The sequence below is a fragment of the Pseudonaja textilis genome, chromosome 13 (assembly GCF_049901715.1).
Source record: "Pseudonaja textilis isolate UNSWEBS1 chromosome 13, rPseTex1.2, whole genome shotgun sequence".
In the NCBI taxonomy this organism is placed as follows: Eukaryota; Metazoa; Chordata; class Lepidosauria; order Squamata; family Elapidae; genus Pseudonaja; species Pseudonaja textilis.
Genome location: NC_142002.1, coordinates 16,480,754 through 16,500,431, shown reverse-complemented (window position 1 = coordinate 16,500,431; position 19,678 = coordinate 16,480,754). Strand labels below are relative to the sequence as shown.

The 19,678-nt window shown below is 46.1% G+C and overlaps 1 protein-coding gene across 8 annotated transcripts in view; it reads left to right on the top strand.

Moving 5' to 3' along the window:
- The window catches only part of CELF6 (CUGBP Elav-like family member 6), a 149,036-nt gene that overhangs the window by 116,664 nt on the left and 12,694 nt on the right, over positions 1-19,678 (top strand). For 4 of the 8 annotated variants that reach the window (XM_087941497.1, XM_026709510.2, XM_087941501.1 and 1 more), the window contains 8 exons: positions 1,115-1,258; positions 3,489-3,633; positions 6,016-6,165; positions 8,409-8,471; positions 10,168-10,248; positions 11,276-11,419; positions 12,367-12,522; positions 19,063-19,558. In XM_087941497.1, the coding sequence (XP_087797623.1) occupies positions 1,115-1,258; positions 3,489-3,633; positions 6,016-6,165; positions 8,409-8,471; positions 10,168-10,248; positions 11,276-11,419; positions 12,367-12,494 (855 nt within the window). In that variant the 3' untranslated portion in view covers positions 12,495-12,522; positions 19,063-19,558. Of the gene's footprint in view, positions 1-1,114; positions 1,259-3,488; positions 3,634-6,015; positions 6,166-8,408; positions 8,472-10,167; positions 10,249-11,275; positions 11,420-12,366; positions 12,523-16,953; positions 17,061-19,062; positions 19,559-19,678 lie in introns of those variants that run through there. The other 4 variants (XR_015745121.1, XM_087941499.1, XM_087941498.1 and 1 more) reach the window with 4 other exon arrangements.

The following is a 19,678-nucleotide window of genomic DNA, read 5'->3' as shown; positions in this document are numbered from 1 at the left end:
TGAGGCATCCTGGGACAGTTGTAAGTGCAAGGATCAGTAATCAAATCACTTTTTTCAGTGCCGCAGTGACTTCGAACACTCGCTGAATGAGTGGTTGTAAGTCAAGAACTACCTCTAGGACAGAGGTCTCCAAACCTGGCAACTTCAAGACGTCAACTGTGGACGTCAACTCCCAGAATTCTACAAGTCTTGAAGTTGCCAAGTTTGGAGACCTCTGCTCTAGCACAGTGGTCGCCAACCGGTGGGCCGGGGACCACTGGTGGTCCACGAGAAAATTTGGGTGGTCTGTAGAGAAATGTCACCCCCCAAAGCAATTAATCCAGCCTGTGCAAAAACACAAGACTGAGCTGCCCACATGGCCTGTGGGAACACAAGGCTTGCATCACTTGCATTGTGAACAACACGTAGTGAGGGGAGGAGGGAAAGGGTGGAGGGAGGGAACCTTGTGCCTGGCCTGGCCACCGGGCTGCTTCTTTCCACTTCTTTCTTCTTCTGCTTTTGGCTGCATGCAAGGAAAGCAGCCAAAGTCTTTCTTTCTCTCCCACAAACTCTGCCAGAAATGAGTCTTTGGGACCCTTAAAGGCCTCCTGTTCCAAGAGGCTGCACTGACAAGTCTCACAAAGACTCATTTTTGGAGGAGTTTGAGGGAGAGAAAGAAAGACTTCTGCTGCTTCTGCTGCTTTCCTTGCATGAAGCCAAAAGTCTCTCTCTCTCTCTCTCTCTCTCCCTCTGAGAACAGAGCTGGAGATGGTGCCCTGTAATCCCAAATAAAGAATGATTGATCAGTAGGAAAACGGGGTGGGGAATTTTCCTGCAGGCATTTTGGGGGGGATTTTCCCAGGGTCTCTGGTCCGCGGGATTTAAAATGATGAGTTTGGTGGTCCCTGCGGTCCAAAAGGTTGGCGACTCCTGCTCTGGCAGATACCAGAGGGAAGGGAAACTCCCCAATAAAGGCCCCACCCTGATCTTCAACATTGCTTCTCTCTGTTGCAACTGCCTTTTTCCCGTAAGATTCGCTTGCGAGACTCCTCCATTCAAACCAACACACAAGTGCCGGATACAATCTGCCCCACTCTCTCTGTTTCTGTCTCTGCTTCTCTCTTCCCTCTGCTAGGGTGCATCCTCCAGTTTAGTTGTGAAGTTTGCCGACACAGACAAGGAGCGAACTCTGCGGCGGATGCATCAAATGGCGGGGCAGCTGGGTATCTTCAACCCCATGACGATCCAGTTTGGAGCCTACGGAGCCTACACACAAGCGGTAGGAGAGGCTGGATGCCCTGACCAGAGGGCACCATTATTTCCCCATCGAGGAACATTTGGACGAGCCAGAAGGGGCTAGTTGTGTGAGGAATGAACCAAGGCTCCCTGGTTCTCTGTTCTTCCTCCTCGACCTGAACGGAGACACCATTTGGCCATAGATGATTTGGGCTAAGTGTGGAAAAGCTAAGCAGGACAGCTGTCATATAGGACAGTGATGGCTAATCTTTTCGTTGTCACATGCCGGAAGTGCACACATATTCATGTGAAAGCATGTGTGTGTGTGTGTGCCTGCATTCCTAATGCAATGCCTGTGCAACCCCTTCCGTTTGCCATGCCCCCCCTGCTCATGCGGGCACGATCCCCTCCCCTGCTCCGCTTTTGGGCCTAGTAGTGTTCTGACCCACAAATCAAACACAATCCAAAAGGAACAGAAACCTTGTAATGCTTTTGCAAAATAATGAGCTGTGATAAGCACAAGCCTTGCCAAAACTGTGCGAGACTTGCCAAAAGATAACAGACAAGAAATAATTTGCAAAATAAGAATCTTCAAATACAAACTCAGGATACTGGAATGTCCACGAGGCTGGAGAGTCAAAACGTCTTTGCCTTCTGCAAAGTATGTTCGTTTCGCAGCTGGCTTTTATTTTCTTGAAGGAGGGGCCATTACCTTGCAGCCTTACACCCGAGTGGCCCGTGCTGTTGTAGCTGCTCTTTCCTCCGAGCAGCCCTGCACACATGCGCACTTAGCACAAGCTTCTCGGGAACCTCCTCATCGCTGCTGCCAGCCCACACAATCTCTGAAGGCAGCAGTCCACTCCCTGATGGTCCTGGCCCCTCATCTGAGTCCTCGCTCTCCTCAGCCATCCACACCTGCTGCCAGCTAACCACAACAAGTAGGCCTCCCTGCAGCCTCCTGGGAGTGGCCCATTTTTGCTCCCAGGAGGCCGCAGGGAGGCCTACTAGGCTCAAAATGGGGAGTGCGGAGGGCCGTGCTACACCCCCCGGCACTCCACCTGCCCACCGTGCATGTGCATGCAATCCCCCTCCACCCTCCACCCACCCCTGCACATGTGCACACAACTCCTCTGCGTGTGTGGCCGAGACCTGAAAATCAGCTAGCCGGTGGGAGGCGCACATGCATGTGTGGTGGAGCTGAGCTGGGGTGACAGCTCTCAAGCCCGCAGAGAGGGCTCTGTATGCCACCTGTGCCACGTGTGCGATAGGTCCGCCATCACGGGTATAGGAGATTCCCCCAAACCTACCGCCTCAGCTGGAAGGAGATTTTCATCATCGGAGATGCCATACATCCTTTCTGGAGAGGACAGTGGTGAGCACTGCCCTCCACTGGCCAATGCAAGCTGCTGCATTGCTTACGGGGAGGAGACAAACATGGATGGTCTTCTCCAGGAGATAGAACAAGCGGTATGTGCGTTGACACATAAAAAAAGGCCAGAAAAGTTGGTTCAAATCTCACCTCAGCTGTGATGGTTTTAGAAGGAAAGGTAGAAAAATTAGATAGCCTTCATCTGTTCTCCACTCCATCCCCCATCAGCCCAAGACAGCTGTGGTGGCTGAGAAACCAAGATGCCAGAAGTTCTGGGATATCTGGAGGAACACTGGCTCTCCATCCTAGTCTTAGCATCCTTAATTGGTCAGGATGGACTTTCTTTACATAGCTCACTGTGAGGGTTGGTGAAGGAAGTTATCCCATAGGTGCTTTTCAGAAGGAAGCTAGACTTCCTTAGTTCCTCTCTTGAAAGCATCTCGCTTCTCACCCAAGAAGCTTCTTGAGTAGAACCGTAGAAGGTTCTTGGATGAGAAGCGACATGTCGTCCAGAAAAAAAAAATGAAGAAAGTTCATCTGCCTTTCAAAAAGCACCTTTGGGACACCCATGACCTGGATGGTTGAGAATCTCCATAGACGTTGATGAAGGAAGCTATGTCAAAGCTGTTGTCCATCTGAAGGCATCATCTCAGTGTCTCTTGATGTTTGTCTTCACAGGCCTAGAACTACCTCAAGAAGGCCAAAAAGGCCAGTCTCCATCTCGGGGTGGGAGAACGTTCCTTGTAGGTTGTCCCTCACTAGAAGAAGAAGATCGATCTTCACCCGTGAAGTCCAAGCTAACGTTGCCCTTCTTCTCCTCTTCCTTTTCCCCTGTCCTCCATTTTCTTCCTCTGGCTGTCCTCCTTCCCTCCTCACTCCCCACGTGTGTCCTTCTTTCCTTAAGATAATGCAGCAGCAGGCAGCACTCATGGCTGCCGCACAAGGAAGTTGTCTCAACCCCATGGCAGCCATCGCGGCAGCACAGATGCAGCAGATGGCCGCTTTCAACGTGAGCGGCTTGGTGGCAGCTCCTATGACACCCTCGTCAGGTATGAGCCTTTCTGAACGATCTTCTTGGGGTGGCCAGGAGGAAGAGCCAGGTGGAAGTCCAATAAGCTTCAGAGCTTCCTCCACAGTAGATATCCTGCATCAGCATCTTCCCATCAAGGAAGTTGAGTGCCCAAGGTGGACTTCTCTGGCCCTTTAGCCTCCAGTGAAGCTCTCTTGTTTAATTTTAGCAATAGCACTTATATACCGCTTTACAGTGCTTTACATCCCTCTCTGAGTGGTTTATGGAGTCAGCCTCTTGCCCCCAACAATCTGGGTCCTCCTTTTGCCCACTTTGGAAGGACAGAAGTCTGAGTCAACCTTGAGCCACATCAGAATGTCAGAGTTTGCCTGCTGCATTGTAACCATTGGAAGGGAAGGAGAGGGAAGGGAAGGGAAGGGAAGGGAAGGGAAGGGAAGGGAAGGGAAGGGAAGGAAGGAAGGAAGGAAGGAAGGAAGGAAGGAAGGAAGGAAGGAAGGAAGGAAGGAAGGAAGGAAGGAAGGAAGGAAGGAATAGCAATAGCAATAGCACTTAGACTTATATACCGCTTTACAGCCCTCTCTAAGTGGTTTGCAGAGTCAGCCTCTTGCCCCCAACCATCTGGGTCCTCATTTCACCAATTTCAGAAGGATGGAAGTCTGAGTCAACCTTGAGCCAGTCAGGATAGAACTGCTGGACAGAGTTAGCCTGCAATGCTGCCTTCTAACCATTGTGCACCATGGAAGGGAGGGAGGGAGGGAGGAAGGATAGAGAGAGAAAAGGAAGAGCAATAGCACTTAGACTTATATACCGCTTCACAGTGCTCAACGGCCCTCTCGAAGCATTTTACAAAGTCAGCATATTTGCCCCCAACAATTTTGGGTCCTCATTATACCCACCTCGGAAGGATGGAAGGATGAATCAACCTTGAGCCGGTCAGGATCAAACTGCTGGCAGTTGGCAGAATTAGCCTGCAATTCTGCATTCTAACCATTGCACACCATAGATGGATGGATGGATGGATGGATGGATGGATGGATGGATGGATGGATGGATGGATGGAAAGAAGGAATAGAGATTAGAAGAAGGAGATGGGAAGGAGAAGGAAGGAAGGAGATGGGGCAGAGGGAGGGAGGGAGGGAGGGAGGGAGGGAAGGAAGGAAGGAAGGAAGGAAGGAAGGAAGGAAGGAAGGAAGGAAGGAAGGAAGGAAGGAAGGAAGGAAGGAAGGAAGGAAGGAATAGCAATAGCAAAAGCACTTAGACTTATATACCGCTTTACTGCCCCCTCTAAGTGGTTTGCAGAGTCAGCCTCTTGCCCCCAACCATCTGGGTCCTCGTTTTACTCTAAAGGTTATAAACAAGCAAACGAACTTCCGCCATAGAAAGAATGGCTGCTGGAATACGTCTAGTTTAGTGAAGAGAAGAACCAGGGGGGGACATGTTTTGAGGGAACTTCCAATATTTGAGGGGCTGCCCCAAAGAAGAGGGAGTCAAGCTATTCTCCAGAGCACCAGAAGGCAGGACAAGAAGCAACGGGTGGAAACTCATCCAGGAGAGAAGCAACCTAGAACGAAGGAGGAATTTCCTGATAGTGAGGACAATCCATCTGTGGAACGGATTGCCTCCAGAAATGATGGGCACTCGATCACTGGAAGTTTTTAAGAAGAGCTCGGACATCGATGTGTATCTGAAATAATTTCCGGCTTGACCGGGGTGTTGGATTTGAAGATCTCCCAAGTCTCTCCCAATCCTGTTATTCATTCCACAAGCTTTCCCCAGATCCAGCGGGAAGCAAACCATATTAGCCATATCTGTGCTCCCTTCTTGTCCTTTCCTGCTCAAGTCTTCTTTTTTTTTAAAGAAAATTTATTTAACATTTATGCAATTAAAAACAAACAAATACACACCTATATATATATTTTACAGCATTTACTGAGCATTTGTTTTTTTCTTATCACTGGCGTGTTTTGCCTTATTACAATAACTCTTTCGTCCTTTTAACGCTTTTAATTCTCTATAAACTTTATAATTAGTCACATGTCTCCCTTATTTTCACTACCTGTCTAATGATCAGATATTACCTTTTCTTTTAACCAATCATAGCAGACGTTCCATCCTTTGTAATAATCGCTGTCTTGATTATTTTTTTAATAATTTGGTCAGACTATCCATCTCAGCACACTCATGTTTTGTTTTTTTTAATTACCACATCTTCTCGGGGAATGATGGAAGATTTCCAGTTCTGGGCAAAGCTTATTCTGGCTACGGTTATACCGCCAGATCCAGCGGGAAGCAAACCCTATTAGCCACATCTGTGCTTCTTTCTTGTCCTTTCCCGCTTGGTCTTAATGGAGTGGCTTCCTCTGCCCTAATCCCTTTGCCTCCTCTCTTTCGGATGCTTCAGGTACAACCACACCTCCAGGGATCAGCACAGCTCCAGTCCCCAGCATAGCTACCCCCATTGGCGTCAATGGGTTCAGCCCTCTCCCACCACAGACTAACGGGCAGCCAGCATCGGAAACCATTTATACCAATGGGATCCATCCGTACCCAGGTAAGGTTCTGGACCAAGTAAGGGCCATCCGTGGGGACGGGGATGGGTGTATATCCACCTGTGCTAAAGCAAAGAAGAAATAGCTTCTCTCGCAGCCCTGCGAGTCGGTTGAACTACTGGTACTGTGGACTGTACGGAAGGTGGGCTGCTGAGGGTTCAGGCTAAGGTTCTGTGCAGTTTGGAGAACCCCCAAATCCTACTCCTGGCTGGCCCCACCCAACCACCTCGTCCCTCCCAGGAGTCCCCACGGGACCCGTTTGGGATGCAGGTAAGTGTAGGGTGTGCATGGAGGCCCCGAGAGTGCAAAAAAAAACAGGCCTCCCCTAAGCTCACGAAGGCCAGAAATGGGCCCATTTCCGGCTTCCAGAGAGCCTTCGGAGCCCGGGGAGACTGTTTTCTCCCTCCAATAAAAGCCTCCGGAGTCTGGGGAGGGCAAACATGCCCAGCCACCATGGTGTAGGAAGCCGATTAGGCCACGCCCACCATGGCCATGCCCACCCAACAACCGGGAAGAGAACCCTTTGCTAAAAATTTTGAAGCCCACCCCTGACGGGGGGCCCTGGGATTTCTCTAATTGTGCAGGCGAGATGAATCGCAATCTTCTTAGACAGGAGCTCCACTGTCCCTCCAGATGTTGCTAAAAGCCACACCCCACTTGCCTGACCTGGGAAAGTGGGGGGAAGGAGGGGGGGAGTTGCCACTCCATCTGGAGGGCCACAGGTTTCTCTGCCAGGTGCGGGAAAACAAAAAATATAGGCTATTGATCTATCAGATTCAATAAGGCCTGTGGGGGATAGTCGGCTCCAGAATAAATAGACATGAACCAAAGTTTTAGGTAGGATGGCTTTAAAATGTACCAGAACGATTGGTAATCCTGCTGAGCTGTTGCTAATTGGGAAATGTGGTTTTGCAAAGTATGTAGCTTGATAAATATATTTGGACATAGAAAGATGAAACCACCACGAGAAAGAAGGAACTGAAAGTAGACAATGGATAGAGGTTTGAGATGTACCCAGGTATATGTGGAGACTGCCTCAGGGGTGGGATTCTACCAGTTCGCACCATTCACTAGAACTGGCTGTTAACCTTCTAAGCAGTTCGGAAAACCGGTTGTTAGAAGAAATTACTGGTCTAATCCTGTAAGGAAGGCAGAAAGGAAACATTCTGGTGTTGCTTACAGACACTGCCTCTCCATTAATCCTTATTACATTCTTGGCAGGACTAGACTCCTTGTCTCTGGAACTTCTCTGGAGTTTTTTCCCCCTACTTTGCTGGTACTTTGCTTATGTGGAGTGACCGTTCAAAGTTACAGTGGCACTGAAAAAAGTGACTTATGACCTTTTTTCATACTTACGACTGTTGCAGTCATGAGAGGCCAGATGAGGAGATGCGTGCCTCGATGTGAGTGATATTCAGTTGGCCATGCCCAGCCAATAACATGACCACCAAGCCATGTCCAGCCAGTCACATGACCACCAAGCCACACCCACCACCTAAGCCACGCCCAAAGAACCGGTTGTTAAAAATTTTGAATCCCACCCCTGAACTGTCTGTCAGTAAGAAAGAACAGAGAAGTAAGTTGTGAAATGCATGCAGAAAAGTACATAAAGAATATCGTGGGATGAGTTCAGGGCCACTGGCCATAGCTATTCCTGGCTGGACCTAGCTATTGTTTCTGGACCAGTGGTGGTATTTGGCCCGGTGCTGCGGAGCCGGTAGTGGTGATGAGCAGTGGAGACAGAACCGGTTCTCTCTGCCGCTCTGCTGTTGGGCCTACCCACCCACCTGGCCTCACATACTCACCTTTAACCTCTGCTTTTGAAGCGTAACTGTTTTGCGCGGCACAGCAGAGTGTTACGCGGCAGCTGCTGAAGCAACCGGGAGAGGTGAGTTAGAATTCCTCTGTGCGTGTTTGGCTTGCACGCTCATGCACAGTGTGTGTGCACGCACAAAAAGCGGGCCCACCAAGCCACGCCGACTGAACTGGAGGTAAAAAGATTTGAATCCCACCACTGCTCTGGACCTCATTGCAATGGGTTATTAATGTAAGTAACGTTAGGATAGCTATTCATGTTTCAAATTGCTCGTGAAACAAGCCTTTATGGCAAAGGGTTTGGCAGGTCAAAGAGGAGGGATCAGCACCCCTCCTGGTAGCTTTGGCCCCTGGTCCCACTGTGCCGACGGGGCCGTCCTCCAACGGACTCTGCTCACTCTGGTCCTTCTTCCTTCTTTTCTCTTCCCAGCTCAAAGTCCCACCGTGGCAGACCCTTTGCAACAAGCCTATGCAGGCATGCAGCACTATGCAGGTCTCAACATTGCTTTGGCCCTCTGTTCCTTTCCCCCTTCCCCATCTGTCCTCCCCCCCGGGTCTCTTCGTCTCTTCCTACACCTTTCTTGGCTTCTGTCCCTTGGCAACCTTTGTGATGCAAACCGGGGTGTGTGTGTGTGGGAAAGGCAATGGGAGACACTGGTTTGATATGCTTGGAAAGCAGGATGAAGTTAAGCATGCGTGTATGGCAAGTACCTCTTCTTACAAACTTAAACTGCACCCGAGTAAGAAGGTTCTCCCACAGATAAAGAGGGAAATGTTTGTGGATCATGCCACCAATTGAACTTCGGGGTTGGGTTTCCAAGACGTTTACGTGGGGGCGGGACACATTTTAAGCAGGAATGATGTTCCAACAAAGGGAAATGTTTGTAGCTTGGGGTTGAAAAGAGGGATTCTTGGCGTTCTGTGAGCTTGGTTGTTTTCTTTGGAGATGTTTCATGACCCAAATATCTGCAGTGCTAGAGATGAAGTTTCTGGTGGGGCAGAGAAAGGCTGGGTTTACTTTCTCAATTAGACAAAATTTCCAAGAGTCTTCCGTGCGCACTGCGCGTTTCCAGTCTGTGGTGCCTGTTTTTTAAGGGGTGCCGTGTCTCTTCCTCCCTCACTCCCTGGAACAACCAAGTGACTGTACAGCTTGGCAGGTCTCTTGATCCCCTTAGTGGTCCAGCAAATTGCTCTTTGCATTTTTACCCTGGTCAGCTGGATGGGGCTGTTGGATGGAGGACTGAGAAGAAGGAAAAGGGCTAGAGATAGCGATAGCGCTTAGCAATAGCCCTTAGACTTATATACCGCTTCACAGGGCTTTACAGCCCCTCCCTAAGCGGTTTACAGAGTCAGCCTCTTGCCCCCAACAATCTGGGTCCTCATTTTACCGACTTGGGAAGGATGGAAGGCTGAGTCAACCTTGAGCCTGGTGAGATTTGAACTGCCAAATTGCAGTCAGCCGGCAGTCAGCAGAAGTAGCCTGTAGTACTGCATTCTAACCACTGTACCACAGAGATCAGACGGTGGAGGCTGTCTACTTCTCAGCAGTTTGAAGACAATGTTCCCTTGTGATTTTCCACCATCCTCTTTCTTGGCGACCCTCCATGTCACAGCAGATACCCTGATTGCGAGGGGAGAAATCTCAAGGATTGGAAGAGCTCCTAGCAGTCGGTAGAGAAGAGACTGAGCAAACCCATCAGTTCCATGAGACCGACAAATCTCTTCCTCTAAATATAGCTTACTAAGTAAGGTCGGACTCCGACACCCATCATCCCCAGCCAACAGGACCAGTAGAAGTTCAAATCGTACTCCAAAACCCCAGGAGAGAGCCCCAGGTTGGGTTTTACTAACCTTACCCAGGATGCTCAGTTTATATAAAATCCAACGTAGTGCAAGTTCTCTGCAGATCAACCAAGCTGTACAGTGGAATGTTCTGTCTTAGAATTCTTTGTATCTGACGTTGCACGGGGCCATGGGTGGGAGGAAGAGTGTGTGTGTGAGAGGGGGGGTGGGGGCAAGGGAGAGAGGGAGAGAAGGATGCATGGGTTTTCAGAACTAAGTAGGACCACATGCATGGCAGGACACGATCACACTCACATGGTATTCATTGGTTTGGTGTTCCCCTTTCTCCCCGTGAAGTCCGAGTGTTACGCTTGCTTGGGCCTGATCCTTCTGTTTTTGTGTTCTAGCAGCATATCCAGCCGCCTATGCACCAATCAGCCAAGCCTTCCCACAGCAAACTCCCATTATCCCTCAACAACAGAGAGAAGGTGAGGAGGAATTGAAAGGTTGGGTCTCGGGGAGGAAGGGAGGAGCCCCGTTCCACAAGGGATCCACAAGGATCTTCTTCTGAGCAACGTCCTGTTTTGGAGGGGGCCGAGATCCAGGTAGCTTGGCAGAAATGGGAAAGAGGCCTGTCTAAAAGTCACTATGTTACCAAAAAGATGTTGAGGCTTTGGGAAAAGCGCTAAGAAGAGCAACAAAGATGATTAAAGGCCTGGAGGCTAAAATACATGAAGAACGGTTGCAGCATTTGAGTTTGGCTAGTCTAGGGAAGAGAAGGACCAGGGGTGACAGGATAGCAGTCTTCCAATATTTGAGAGGCTGCCACAGAGAGGAGGAGGATCCATTTATTTTCCAAAGCACCAGAAGACAAGAAACAATGGATGGAAGCTAATCAGAGACAGGAGCAACCTGGAATGAAGGAGGGCCTTCCTAACAGGGATGACAATTAACCAGTGGAACAGCTTGCCACCAGAACTTGTGGGTACTTCATGACGGAGGTTTTTAAAGAAAAGACCGGGCAGCCACTTGTCTGAAACTGTAGGGTCTCCGGTTTGAGCATGGGGCTGGACTCCAAGATCCCTCTAAGCTCTATTCTGATTAGGTCTCTCAGTAAAAAAATAATAGTAAGTGTACAAGAAAAGAGTTAAAATGTATGTAATATTACATTACAATATTACAGTCTGCCTCTCGGGAGAACAGGCGGTATTGAAAACATTGTAGATTACTATATGCCCTATGACTGTTCGCTATTTTAACGAAGGGTTCAGTGAATTGAAAATCAATTCATTTGGAAGGCATCTGAATGGGAAGATTTACATAACCAATCAATGGTGGGGATTAATTACTTTTTAAGTTCATTGACAAAACCCAATGCGTTGAGGATTCAAATGCAACAGCTTACAAAGAAAGTTGTTCAATACTCAGTAGTTGAATGATGTCTACCCTTGGGCTTCTTTTGCTCTTACACAATTTCCTTTCCCTTCTCTTGGGGTACCTATGTTGCCATCCTAGGCCCTGAAGGCTGTAACCTCTTCATTTATCACCTGCCCCAAGAGTTTGGCGATGCAGAACTCATGCAGATGTTCCTACCTTTTGGCAGCGTCATCTCTGCCAAAGTCTTCGTTGATCGTGCCACCAACCAAAGTAAATGCTTTGGTAAGTTCCAACAGACTCCCAAGGTTCCTTTATGAGTTGGTTTTGATTTCCGCTTTTAGACAAGCTAAGCCAAAAGTTGAAATATCAGCAAAGGGGCATGCGAGGCTCAGAATGCTGATTAAAGTTGAGTATCAACTCACAGGAGTCAGATCCAGGAAATGGTCCAGTAGAATTTACAGTCCAAGTTACGATCTGGGACAAGAGACAGATGAACAGATTAAGACCTTGACCTAACCCCAAAGCACTGAGACTTGAACCTAGAAGACATAAGTTACCCTCTGTATTAATTTCCTAAAGAAATAGACTGGTAATCACAGCACCATAATTTCATCCAACCTTGTATGAAAATCTTTGGCAAGATAATGACAAAGATGGGAAAAGACCAATGTCCTGTGAGATTTGGCCAACTTCTAAGATTTCAGCCATTAAAAACTGCAGCCAACAAAGATGTATGAAAGTAATTAATGTTGGGATTCCCTAGAAGCCATCTGGAGCTTGATGGTGATTCCCATGGCTGCTACACAACTTGCAGGCTAGTGGTTTGCTAGAATTTTTGTTGGTTTGCTTATTGATTTCTTTAAACAGTACCAAATTTCCAGTACCAATGCTGAGGTTATCTTCTTCTGAGTCATACTTGAATTCCAGTGGACCTTTATCCAACCAAGCAATCACCAGTTGAGAAAATTAATATCCAGCTCCTTGGAGTTAGATAAAGGTCCATGGAATTCAAGGGTGGTTGGACTTAGTCCTCTTGTGGCCCTGTAGAGATTCTAGGCTGATTCCTCTTTTAACTCAACCCTCAAGTTCTACGATTCCTTCTCCTACAATCGTGCAACTTATGGAAAAAAGTGCCAAGGAATGTGCCCTCTTTCCCTTTTCTCTTCTAATCCTTCACCCAATCCCATCACCCTGTCACTCACTTCTTTGGCTGGTGGCTCCTTTCGCAGGTTTCGTCAGTTTTGACAATCCAACTAGTGCCCAGGCAGCCATTCAAGCCATGAACGGCTTCCAGATCGGCATGAAGAGGCTAAAGGTCCAATTAAAGAGGCCAAAAGATGCAAATCGACCCTACTGATCCCTGTTCACCCCGGCTCGGAAAACAGGTAAGGCATTGGCAGGTGATGCTTCGAAGAGCCAGGCAACGCAGCTCAGGAAGATAATAGCAGAGCTCCGCCTTTCCTTCCCAGATAGCAAAGGGGCAGAATGACCATCTTCGAATTATGGGTGTCCATAGCAAACCCAGGAATAATGAAAGTCATGCCATCACCATGCAATGGCTTGACTTACGTTTTTGGGTCAAAGTGCAGCAGGACACATGTACATAAAGGTGGCCCGTTGAGGTCACCAAGGGCAAGTCATTTGAGCCATCATTGCAATTTGCTACAGGGGCCTCAGTTCCCAGGATCCTTTGGGGGAAGTGAAGGCCTGATTGGAAGCTTTGCCCCAAAGAGAAACTAACAAGAGTGGAGAACCATGAAACAGGTGCTCGGCTTAAGGTGGAGGAACTCAAAAGAGTTTGGCAGTTTGAGCTAAACTATATCTTGGCAGGGAAATATCTCACTGTGTACTTCATAAGTTAAGTTCACTTAATTTCCTCTTTGCTGGGTTACATAGAAAGAGGAATCCTTTCTAAGTGGGAATGTGTGAGTGTGTGTTTGTAAAAGAGAGGACGAGAGGATCTGTGCACATGAGTGCAAGTGCCTGTAGAAAGGAGGGAAGTCCAAGAAGAACTTTCTAGGTGAGATCAAAGGTCTATCTGCTCCACTTTCTGTTGACCTAGCAAATGCCACTGGGAAACCCTTCACGAAGAAATCAGTAAGAAAATACCCTTCTGCTATTGATATTCAAGCTCATAACTATCTCCGATATGGTTGGGAATTCAATGCCATCATGATTAATAGTCATCAATCTCTTCTCCTCCATGAATCTCTTCAATGCTTTGAAAATCCATCCAAGTCGATTGCCTTCACCAATTTTATGGGACTGAATTCCATCATTTGATGACCAGTTGGGTAACAAAGTTCTCCCCTTTGTCTTACCTAAGTCTCCAACCATTCAGTTTCACTCAGCTCCTCTGGGTTCAGCTCATATGAGACAGCCTTCAAATGTATATTGGGTGACAAAATTGATTCTTACTCTAGCATAGTTCCTGAATACACTTAACCCAAGGTTGCTCCCCCTTGGCAGGTTTAAGACGTGGACTTCAACTCCCAGAATTCCCCAGCCAGCATTAGAATTCTGGGCGTTGAAGTCCCACATGTCTTAAAACTTGCCAAGGTTGAGAAGCACTTCAGTATGGGAAAGAGGAGAGCAATCACTTCGTTACTCAGGTTATCAATGCTGCAAAGTTAGCACTTACTATAGAGAAATGTTTTGGAATAATTTACTGATGGAAACCATTGTTATCTTTTAATGAATACATGGGGGAATCAGCTTGATATAGATTATCCAATTAAGGGGCAACTCTAGAAGATCTTACCCCCAAATTTAGCAAGGTTCCTTGGGTGAGAAATTCCAGAACTGAACTGGAATGCTAAGGATGCCATCCTGGAAAGACGTTGGCGAGAAATATTTCCATGCTGTTACCAAGAACATACAAGGTCACCATCAGGAGAAGCTCAATTTGAGAGAACATTTAGTTCTACTTTTAACATGCACATAAATGCATGCACACATAATATATGGGCACGGGGACATAGATACACCTTTTCAGGTTTATGCATTGACAATTTCACTTCCCTCAACTACTCCATTGCTCTGTTTTTCTCCCAAGTGCCCCTTTTCTTGAACCCCACTTATTACTGGATAACCAGGTCAAGCAAAAAGAGGAGGGTTGAAATCTGATATGGATGCAACTGATTGTAGTTCTGTCAGAAGCCCAGCCTTTAAAATCTTGTCACTACAATTCCCTTTTTACGACCCTACAATCCCTTAATTCGGGGTAGAGTCTGGGTGAATGAATGGATCTGAGCATTTATTGGCCAGATACCCTTCCTGACACCTACAGGGAGTTCATAGCAGATATTTTTTCTTTGCGCCCTAGGAAAGAAACATCTGCCTCCACCAAGGGTTGAGCTCTCAACCTTCTGAGTGAGAGGCAAGCATCTTCACCACTAGGCCACCACTCTGCTCGTTGTCTTGTCACTATAACAACTTCTTAAATTTCTGAAGGGCCACTGGAAACCCTTCAGTGACATGGAGATACCACTGACCGAGACTTGTGTCTTCTCTCCCCAGTTCCCACCCCTTCAAATCTACTTTAATCTATAGTAATCTACTCCAGGATATCAAATGGATTGGAAAGAACTTGGTTTGATGAAGTGAAAAGGCTTTCAGATGAAATGGGATAAATGTAGAAAATGATTCCTTGCCAATTCTAGTTATGATCTGGAGAGATGATAGAAGGAAAGGAAAGTCTTTCTGGCTCATCACATCAATGCAGCCCAATAGTTACTACTTACAGCTCAGGGAATCTGGGGGTTCAAAACAGATATATGGGTTCAGACAGCCAACTTTGGAATTCTTGAGCAGTAGAGAGATCTGTAGAAGAGGGGATACGTAGCTCCAGGACTGATCTCTGGAATCATTGGTGATCTCTGAGCTTGGGCATTTGCTTACAAACTCAGAGAGCACCAAAGTCTGCAGAGAAGATCATTTCTCCTTTGAGTGACTTGCAAACAGGCTCATGATTTTGGTTCCAATCCTACTATAGTCAGATAAACTTGAGTAGACTTACTAGAGAAGAAGTTCTTCTAGGTTCAGCATTCATTGTCACGGTTTGGAAAATTTTGAATGCCACTATCACCCAAGCAATTGTTTAAAAGTATAGAGAACAGCACTATTTTTGGTGATCCTTGGATAGGATGAGTCACTGGATGCAAATAAGCAACATGAAAGAAAGCAGTTGTAAAAATGGAGAGGTGTAACCAACCCCTTTATTTGTGGAATTGTCTCTGGGCTTGGTGGTTTTCTTGCAGACGGTTCATTACCCAACAAGGTGATATCTTTAGTGCACTGATGCTGTTACCTAATAGGATAATGAAATGTCTAAAAGAAAACCAACGAGCTTAGAAAACACCAAGGATGACACAATTCAACCCTGAACTATAAATATTCTATTCAATTGACAAACCTTGGCTTACTTTAGCCAAGGAAAGCTCACCACAATAGGAGCAAGTAGGAAACATGCCCAATCAAGAAGGCTTAGTAAAAGACCAGTGCTAGATCAGGTTAATAGAAGTGTCATATTTATGATTGGAAAAGTACATTTACAACTCAATGTAGAATTCCTCTTGATACTTGACAGATGGCCTGCCTGGAATTATATTATTGAATTGAGATGAGCACAGTTTCACTTCTTTCTTTCTTTTTCTGTCTTTCTTCTTTCTTTCTCTTTGTCTCCTTCCTTCCTTCCTCCCTTCCTTCCTTCCTTCCTTCCTTCCTTCCTTCCTTCCTTCCTTCCTTCTTTCCTTCCTTCCTTCCTCAGGGAATTGCTTTTTTTAACCACCCCATTTGTATTTCAGTCTGGGACACAGTTCTTCTAAATGCGTCACTTTGTTATCTGCCATAAGGACTTTTTTTGACAATTTATTCCATTTTGAGTTCCTTGGTTCCAAACTAAGTTAGGAATTTGACGAAGAACAAGGAGGAGAGGGGTGCGGGGGAAACGATTCCAAAGTGAAAAAGTGAAAAAATGGTTTGCCCGCTTTCTATGGAAAGGGAGTTTTAGAAAAGCAAAGACATCAACTTATTAGAAGAAATGCTGATCTCTTTTATTGACACGTTATTTTAACTTCTGGGATACATGCTCTGGAATCAAGTATCCTATCTTTTACTTTCCTAAGATAGCATTTCTGCCTTCAGCTAGAAGATAGGAACTAGGATGTCTACCTCCCCGTTGCTAAAAAATGAAACCCAACAAAGAGTGCAAGTATATGTGCTCCATGCAGATGATATCACTCTGTATTTGCTAATTAATAGGTAGAAATGCAAATTTAATTTGTCCTACTTGAAACAGAAATACAGGATCATCCATCCTGGAGAGGATGGTCACCGGAAGACCCAAAGGTGTTTTTTTTTTCTTCAAAAGGCAACTGGACTTTGCTTTTCCTTGTTTCTCTTCTCATCCAAGAAACTTCTTCAGTTCTGAACTGAAGAAGCTTCTTGGATGAGAAGTGAAACGTCTTAAAGGAAAACCCAACATCTCCAGTTGCCTCTTGAAAAAGCACCTTTGGGACAACCATGACCTGGATGACTTGAGAAGCTCCATAGACATCTCACCAGAAGACTGTTATAGAGAGGCAATATCCGGTCTCCTCCCCCTTTTTTAAGCTATGTTTGGACTGAGCCAGTTCCATGAAAGGGATATGGGATGGACATCTGGGTGGGGGAACTTTAGAAGATAGTTCTAAAGTGGAAGAGGAACCACCAGAAGAAACAATAACAAAACCTGGGAACTCTATCAAACCGATTCATTTTTTTCCTTTATATTTTTGTTTCCTCCGACCCACCCACTACTGTGTATCTCTAACCAGACCAGGCCAATCATAGCTCCAAGGATGACCCCACAGTTGCCTAGCAACCCTCTAGCTGTTATGGGAGATCCAAACACAAAACTCTCCCTTCCAAATTATCTGAAACTGTAAGTGACTTCACTCATGTTGTCATCGACCTCTCTCCGATGACGCCATGTGGCCAGTTGTAATCTTGTTGCATGAACTTGACGTTGATCTTTCTATATCTCTGCTTTATTTTTTTATTTATTATTATTATTATTATTATCAGTTCTTCTTCCCACCCACCCTTTCCTCTTCTCTTCTGGCGGTTGTGCAGTGCCATATTGATGCCCATGATGGATAGTTTTTGGAGTGCTGATTGGTCAGTCTTTTACTAGTTGTGGATTCTTTGAGCCCATAAATTCCACTTTGTCCTCCTTTGTATCTTCTTCTTTTCCTCTCTGTTGTGACGTGACAATGATGTGTGTGCCCTTTGTGTATGATCATGATGGCTGGATAAAACGGTTGGGGTTGACCTAAGAAATCCAGTTGTGGAAGAAATAGCAAGATAGGCTACACATTTCCCTGCCTAGCTTCCCTGTTTTCCTCACACGACTTCCAATGTGTTGGATCTGAACTTTCATAATCCTCTTCTTTGGGGTGTTCAAGCAGCATCTACAGAACTACCTCACAGAGGTACTTTAATTTGGACTTCCGCTTTGGGGGTTTCAATTAAACGACCTCTTCCAATTCCTACACTCTAGGATTCCAACAGTTTGTGGAATCTCAAGTCCAACATATCTGATAATTGCCAGCCTTGAAATTTTGAATTGCTTATATTTATATTTGATGCATAACCCCTCAAAAAAGGAGCATCATTGCACAAGTTTGAGAACATAAAGACCTCCCTTTGGTTGATACCAAAACGCTCTTTGATAGCAGATAAGAGCAAGCAGATCCTTGGTCTGCAGAAGCCTCAGAGTCAATTCCCACCATTTCCAAAGGGTGTTGGGAAGAAGGGTTTGAAACTTGAGGGATCTTGCCAATAAGCTCACAGTACTGGATCAACAGTTGAGGGATCTGGCGTGGTATATAAGCAGCTCTGAACTGTGATGTTTCAATAGCAGTATCAGTTCAATTTGAATTTGGATGAGACACTCCCTAAGACCAAAAGCTGGTCAAGGAGGTCAAAATCCAATCCACGAGAAACCCAGGTTGTTGCCAAGGTTAACAAAAGGATCCTTTAAATCAGGGGTCTCCAACCTTGGCAATCTCTCCCAGAATTCTGGGAGTTGAAGTCCTCCAGGGTTAAAGTTGCCAAGGTTGGAGACCCCTGCTTTAGATCTCTAAATTCCCACAAGTCAATCTCATCTCAAGGGAGATTTTCTTTTATACTTTAACGTAAATATATTCATTAGACGGGGTGTGGGGGGGGGGGAAATAACCCTGAAACCTGGCCTAAGAGGACATGTAAGAGTCCATCCACATCTCTTGATAATCTCTTAGATGTCTAAACTTCCAATGGAACTGGGGAATCTTTGCCCATTCATACATTTAAAAACTCAGCTGGGGAACATTTAGAACCAATTCTTTTTTTTTTTCCTGTGAGATGGAGAGACAGATGTTTAGATTCCAGGATATGAGAGATCCTAAAGCAATGTTTCTCCAACTTTGACCACTTTAAGATGTGAGGACTTCAACTTCCAGAATTCCTCAGCTAGCCATGCTCAGTTCTGGGAATTGAAGTCCGGCACGTTTCCAAGATGGGGAAGTGGAAGTCCATTTCTTGGGAGGCGAAGCCCACACGTTTCCAAGACTCTTAGCACAGTGCCTCCCCCGCCTTGGCGATTTTAAGACAGGTGGGCTTCACCTTCCAACTTCACCATGGCTGCCTGGGGAATTCCCTGGGGGTTGAAGCCCACCTGTCTTAAAGCAGCCAAGGTTGAGGAACGTTGTCCTAGAGACTAGCCAGACTTCAAAATCCAGCTTTTCTGGGGGCAGAAATTTAGAACACGATTTCCCCCACCCCCACCCCCCGCCCCCCATATCAAGATTTTTGGAGGTCTTCAGTCAGAAGAAGTTCCTCGAAGGAAATTCGACGCGCACTCCTCTCTTCGCCCTCCTTCACCTTCTCCCTCTGTCTTGCAGATTGGATGCCACGCGGCATACGAAGAGTACTCCCCTTGTCCCATGTGCCGTATCCAAAACTTGTTAACTTTCTTTGCAACATATCACGGCGGAAAAGGAAGCGATAAAAAGAGTTCAACGCGGAGGCGAAGCGGAGGTGCTCGGGAAAAGAAAGAGCTCGTTTCGTTCTATATTTTTTTTTTCCCTCTCTCTCTTCTTTCTATCTCTCTCTTTTTTTTTTTTTTTTTTTTTTGCCCTTTCTTTTAAAAAAATTTTTTTCCAATCGGTTGGAACTCGGGGTTTTTTTTGTTTTTGTTTTCGTTTCGGGTTTTGTTGTTGGAGTTGGTTTTTTTTTGATGATGACGATGATTTTGGTCTCTTTAAAGGCAAGAAAAACAAAAACAGAACAAAACCAACAAACACCAAGGAAATGGTGGTGGTTGTAGCCAAAACTTGGACCTGAGGGAAAGAGGCTGTGATGCTCTTTGATGACTCGAAAACTCCATGGACGGGAATTGGGGGCGCTGTAGAAGACTTTTTTTTTCTTTTGAAAAAAGCATATATATATATATATATATATATATATATATATATATATATATATATATATATATATGAATTATAATGAGGAAGGGCG